The sequence below is a fragment of the Zingiber officinale genome, chromosome 6B (assembly GCF_018446385.1).
Source record: "Zingiber officinale cultivar Zhangliang chromosome 6B, Zo_v1.1, whole genome shotgun sequence".
In the NCBI taxonomy this organism is placed as follows: Eukaryota; Viridiplantae; Streptophyta; class Magnoliopsida; order Zingiberales; family Zingiberaceae; genus Zingiber; species Zingiber officinale.
Genome location: NC_055996.1, coordinates 71,430,341 through 71,436,688, shown reverse-complemented (window position 1 = coordinate 71,436,688; position 6,348 = coordinate 71,430,341). Strand labels below are relative to the sequence as shown.

Here is a 6,348-nt window from a genome sequence, read left to right as displayed (position 1 = left end):
AGTGGTGTATTGGCCATGAAAAGTGGCAAATTAGCCAGAGTGGTGGAACAACCAGGAAGAGTGGTGGATCAGCTAGGAAGAGTGGCTCTGTTCAGCCAAACAGAGTGGTAGATCGGCCAAGAAGAGTGGTGGATCGTCAAGGATAGCGGATCGCCCAGGATAGTGAATCAGCTAGTCGGGTCAGTCGGGAAAAATGGTCTTTAACCTTCCTTGACCTTTTCACAACTCAACCTGCTTGTGGCCGCTCTTCCTATTCTCTGTATCACAAGTCTTCCCTTCAAGTCTAATCGGAGGAGATGCGAGTCCAACTAACTAGATAGCCTATTGTTCAACAGAATCGCTCCTGATTAGCTGGACTAAGCTTAGCCAGAATTCGTCTGACTTTTGCATATTGAAATTGACTGATTTTTGTCAATTGATTTTTTGTTTATTTGGTGAGTGGCTGGTGGAGGGGTTGTTGCTCAGAAGTTTGGTGATTTGATGATTTACTGATTGACGTTTGAGTAAACTGTCGTTATTCTGCAAAATGGAATTTTATCTATTGGAAATTGAGTTATTGGAATTTGAGTTTGAAAATTTCAATCGTCGAGTTAATGAGTGAGCGACTGAGACGTGTCGAGCGAACGACTAAGGGACCAAGAGTCTAGATTTTATATTCAACCAGGCGGTCATTAAGCATGGACAACCCTGCTTATAATCTGGCCAAGGGACCAAGAGTTTGGATTTTTTGGGTATGTGAGCAAGTATGCTTATAACTTGGCCGAACGACATGAGAGTTTAGGACTTGGTTGTGAGAGCAAGCTCACTTATAACTCGGTTGGTCGACTCGAGAGTCTGAACTTGATCGTGAGAGCAGACTCACTTATAACTCGGTCGGTCAGCTCAAGAGTTTGGGACTTAGTCATGAGAGTACGCTCCCTTATAACTTGGTCGATCAGCTTGAGAGTTTAGGACTTAGTCATGAGAGCAAGCTCACTTACAACTTAGCTAGTCAGCTTGAGAGGCTAGGACTTGGTCGTGAAAGCATGAACACTTTTAACTCTGTCGATCGGCTCGAGAGTCTGGGACTTGGTCATGAGAGCAGGCTCACTTATAACTCGACCAGTTGATTCGAGAATCAGGGACTTAGTCGTGAGAGCAAGCTCACTTATAACTCGTTCGGTCGGCTCAAGAGTCTGGAACTTGGTTGTGAGAGCAAGCTCACTTATAACGGTTGGTTGGTTCAAGAGTCTAGGACTTGGTCATGAGAACACGCTCACTTATAACTCCATCGGTCAGCTCGAGAGTCTTGGACTTGGTCATAAGAGCACGCTTAGTTATAACTTGGTCAGTCGGATCAAGAGTCTAGGACTTGTTCGTGAGAGAAAACTCACTTATAACTCGGTCGGTTAGCTCGAAAGTCTGGGACTTGGCCGTGAGAGCAGACTCACTTATAACTTGGTCGGTCAGCTCGAGAGTCTGGGAGTTGGTCGTGAGAGTAGACTCACTTATAACTTGATCGATCGGCTCGAGAGTTTGGAACTTGGTCATGAGAGCAACCTCACTTATAACTCGGCTGGTCGGCTCGAGAGTCTATGACTTGGTCGTGAGAGAAGACTCACTTATAACTTGGCCGGTCGCTTGAGAGTCTGAGACTTATCGTAAGAGCAAACTCACTTATAACTATGTCGGTCGATTTCAGAGTATGAGACTTGGTCATGAGATCAAACTCACTTATAACTCGGTCGGTCGACTCAAGAGTCTGAGACTTGGTTGTGGGAGTAAACTCATTTATAACTCGGTCGGTCAGTTCGCGAGTTTAGGACTTAGTCGTGAGAGCAAGCTCACTTATAACTTGGCCGGTCTGCTCAAGAGTCTAGGACTTGGTCGTGAGAGCACGCTCACTTATAACTGGCTCGGATCGACCAAGAAGACTAGAGGATTGTCCAGGAAGAGTAGTGGATCGGCCAGGCGGAGTGGCAGATCGGTCCAGAAGAGTGACAGATCCGCCAGGAAGAGTGACAGGTCAGCCAAGAATAGTGGATGATCGGCCAGGAAGAGTGGCGTATCGGCAATGAAGAGTGGCGGGTTGGCCAAGATTAGTGGCGGGTCGACCAGAGTGGCGGATCGGTTAAGAAGAGTGGTGGATTAATCAAGAAAGGTGGCTCGGCTCAGCTAGACGAAGTGGCAGATCAGCCAAGAAGAGTGGTGAATCGCCCAAAGTGACAGATCGGCTAAAGTAGCGGACTAGCCAAGAAAAACGACAAATCGGTCAGACAGAATGGTAGATCAAGATAGTGGATCAACTAGTCGAGGCAGACGGAGAAAATGTTCATTGACCTCTCTTGATCTTATCATAATTCAACCTGTCAATTTAACCTTCTTTATCCTCGTAACCGCTTTTTCTATTTTTCGTATCAGAATCGTATGTCATCGTCATAGTCGCTCCACCCATTAATAGTCTTGTTACATGTCCAACTGAGTATTGAATTGGGGTGCTATGTAAATCCATCAATATCTTCTCGTTGCACCATGCTTAGATGCAGAAAAGTCTTTATATTTTTTTATTTTTTAGTTGATATTAAATATCTAATTTATATTGGTAGATAAATGCATTTTATATCATAGGAGGGAATGTGTGACGCCTTTCTAAATTCTATAGATGCAATTTAGACTTTTTTAAAGGAATGAAGGGAGATCAAGATAAGATGACTCGATGCCATTTTTTTTTGTATAATTTTATACACGTAGGGATCAAGTCCTCTAATGGAAGGGCGAATAGTGCAAGGACAACTCACATTTAGCACAAGGTATCTGATATTTAAGAGACAATGAGCGTTCAATTAAGGTTATATAGCTTGTGTCATTTGATTTTGTAATCCAAGTATCCATTCTTATCGATCCAGTTATTTTTGGAGGGAGGCAGTCTTCTGCCTTTCATCCACAGGATAAATTTGGAAGTGTAAATGACAACGTCCTAAATTTTTCATTCCACTAAAAAAATATCCTATAGTACGTTGTAACTAATATTTAAATCGTAGATACTTAGTTAATCTAATGAATGTCTCACCGTTCTATCATGCCCTAGAGGAGGGGCAGGTTGTCTTGTGTCATGAGTGGAAGGGTGATGCGCATGCGTCTTGCATTTGACGAGCAAAATCTCATTTTGCATTTCCCATTTCCCATCTCTTCTCTTTCAAATTTTCTACACAAATTGAGCCCCAACTTTTCTCTTACATTTGATCAATTTTTCCCCCAAAAATGAAAAGATACAAGTGACTAGGTACCACTCACTAAAGTTTTTTGATCAAAGAATTTGTGTTTCTATACAAACTTGCACTACTTCTTTAACAATGTGAGCCTTTCCCTCTCCCTCTTCTCTCTTTACACCCAAGTGAACCTAAAAGTCTCCTACTATTTCACAATCATCATGAACCATAAAATTAAAGAAGGAAAAGAAGAATCAACTAGTTGAGACACAATTGATGAGGAGAATAAAATTAAAGTATTATTATGGATAAGATATTCAGCGACCCTTAACAAAAATTAATACAATAAATTGTTCTGGCACAAATTTATTAGCCATATTCCCCCAAAACAGAAAATGTAATCAAGCAAAAAAAAAAAAAATAGCATCTACTCGACAGATAATTCAGTTGAAGATCTGAGCAATGCCTCTGATCCCAGTGAGTAGTCGTGTTGCGGAACAACGACAACTAGACTTAAAAGCATTTCCTGTGAACAATGGAAGGCCCAGACTCATCGTACTCTGCCTTTGCAATCCACATCTGAAATTGATGAAGAATACATAAATGTTAAAGTATGATTTGAATCCACTGTGTTGATTTTAGAGTTTATAAAGTGATGTTGATTTTGAAAGCAATAGTAATAGGACCTGTTGGAAAGTGCTTAGAGATGCCAGGATGGATCCTCCGATCCACACGCTGTACTTCCTCTCCGGCGGCGCCACCACCTTGATCTTCATGCTGCTCGGCGCCAGTGCGGTGATCTCCTTGCTCATCCTGTCAGCGATGCCGGCGAACATGGTGGTTCCGCCGCTCAGCACGATGTTGCCGTACAGATCCTTCCTGATGTCCACGTCGCACTTCATGATCGAGTTGTAGGTGGTCTCGTGGATCCCTGCGGCTTCCATCCCGATCATCGACGGCTGGAAAAGCACCTCCGGGCAGCGGAACCGCTCCGCCCCGATGGTGATCACTTGGCCGTCGGGCAGCTCGTAGTTCTTCTCCAGGGACGAGCTGGTCTTTCCCATCTCCAGCTCCTGCTCGTAGTCCAGCGCGATGTACGCCAGCTTTTCCTTGATGTCCCGGACAATCTCGCGCTCGGCCGACGTCGTGAACGAGTACCCGCGCTCCGTCAAGATCTTCATCAGAGCATCGGTCAGGTCGCGGCCGGCGAGGTCCAGGCGAAGGATCGCGTGCGGGAGCGCGTAGCCTTCGTAGATGGGCACAGTGTGGCTCACGCCGTCGCCGGAATCCAGCACGATGCCTGCGAATTGACATCCAAATTAAGGAGTATCGATCGATCGATCGATCGGCGAACGCGATATGGATTATTGATACGCGACCTGTCGTTCGGCCACTGGCGTAGAGCGACAGCACGGCCTGGATGGCGACGTACATCGCCGGAGCGTTGAAGGTCTCGAACATGATCTGGGTCATCTTCTCGCGATTGGCCTTGGGGTTCAGCGGCGCCTCGGTGAGCAGAATCGGGTGCTCCTCCGGCGCCACGCGGAGCTCGTTGTAGAAAGTGTGATGCCAGATCTTCTCCATGTCGTCCCAGTTGTTCACGATGCCGTGCTCGATCGGATACTTGAGCGTTAAAATGCCTCGTTTCGACTGAGCTTCGTCTCCGACGTACGCGTCCTTCTGGCCCATGCCGACCATCACGCCGGTGTGGCGCGGCCGGCCGACGATGCTAGGGAAAACAGCCCTTGGAGCATCATCTCCAGCGAAACCAGCCTGAGAAATTGAAGATCATGCGAAAGCAGAGGAAGATCCATAAAATATATGTCAACGAGATCGAGTTTGAAATTGTACGTACCTTGACCATGCCAGTTCCATTGTCACAGACAAGGGGCTGGATATCCTCACCTTCTGCCATTTTTCAGTTGCTGCAATGAATTTAAAAAGGAAAGCAATTAACTAACATAGAAGAAGAAGAAGAAGAAGAAGAAGAAGAAGAGAAGGATGAATGGAAACAGGGCAGCTAATGAAGATTACATTGTAATGTCGTCTGGAGCTACAGAAATGAAGAGCAAATGCAGAGGAATGAGCTTGAAGCCTGACGCTGAGGCGAACATTTATGATCATGCTCGACTGCGCAGGGTCAAAGGAGGTGAACGAAGATGGTGGGAAGCCCGCGGCGTTCGCTGCCAATATCGTCGCTCGTTCAAGGATAAAGAGAGAATGATGGGAGTGATTATTTATCACTAAAATTATCGTCAATGTATACAAAATTTGTTTGGTGTAGCAATTTTTTTTTTAAAAAAATTCAATGGTTTCTTGTTAAGTTATTATATTGGAGAACGTTTTAAAAATGTTTTAGTGGTACACTCTATGTTATATTAATGTAACACGGCTAGAGCAGGGAACAAAAGATCGTAAATTGCTTTTCCCCCCTCCCATATGACACCGCACCCCCTCTCCCCTCCTCTCTCTCTCCCTGTCAAATGACAGTTCTGCCCTTTCTTTTTTTCTTTATTTTTTAAATTTTATTTAATTTTATTTATTATTTTTTCATAATACTTATATATTTTTTAAATTTGATTTAATTTTTATTTGGTTTTATTTTTTAATTAATTTTGTTTATTATTTTTTAATTTTATTTTTTTAATTAATTTAGTTTATTATTTTTTTCATAAATGCTTATATATTTTAAAATTTTATTTAGTTTTTATTTAGTTTTATTTTTTAATTAATTTTGATTATTATTTTTTTAAATTTTATTTAATTTTATTTTTTTAATCAATTTTATTTATTTTTTTTATAAATTTTTTTATTTTTTCAAAACACTCATCCTTTAAATTACTCATCTTCAACTCTTGACATATGTCAGAACCTCTATTCCCTTTAAATTACCCACTTTCTACCTTTAACATATGTTAAAATCTCTCATCCCTTTAAATTATCCCCTTCCAACCCTTGACACATGTCAAAATCTTTTATCCTTTTAAATTATCTCACTTTCAACTCTTGACACATGTCAGAACTTCTTATTTTCTTTAAATTACCCACCCTCCAATCCTTGACACATGTCAAAATACCCCTCTTCCTTTAAATTACCCCTCCAATACTGAACACATGTCAGAACCTCCCCTCTTCTTAAATCACCCATCCTTGGAGCTTT

The 6,348-nt window shown here is 42.6% G+C and overlaps 1 protein-coding gene across 1 annotated transcript; it reads right to left on the bottom strand.

Moving 5' to 3' along the window:
• Positions 1-3,553: 3,553 nt before the first annotated feature.
• LOC121992657 (actin-like) lies at positions 3,554-5,106 on the bottom strand. The gene is made up of 4 exons (XM_042547159.1): positions 5,044-5,106; positions 4,568-4,961; positions 3,875-4,488; positions 3,554-3,767 (listed from the first exon to the last, which is right to left on the bottom strand). Exons 1-4 carry the CDS (start codon positions 5,101-5,103, stop codon positions 3,702-3,704), a joined length of 1,134 nt encoding a protein of 377 aa, XP_042403093.1. The 5' UTR covers positions 5,104-5,106; the 3' UTR covers positions 3,554-3,701.
• Between the last annotated feature and the right edge of the window lie 1,242 nt (positions 5,107-6,348).

Excerpts from the sequence above, each read along its gene's own strand:
- LOC121992657 (XM_042547159.1), bottom strand. The coding sequence starts at position 5,103 with ATGGCAGAAGGTGAGGATATCCAGCCCCTTGTCTGTGACAATGGAACT. Across the intron at positions 4,962-5,043 it reads ATGGAACTGGCATGGTCAAG|GCTGGTTTCGCTGGAGATGA; the intron begins GTACGTACAATT and ends TCAATTTCTCAG. Across the intron at positions 4,489-4,567 it reads CGCCAGTGGCCGAACGACAG|GCATCGTGCTGGATTCCGGC; the intron begins GTCGCGTATCAA and ends GTCAATTCGCAG.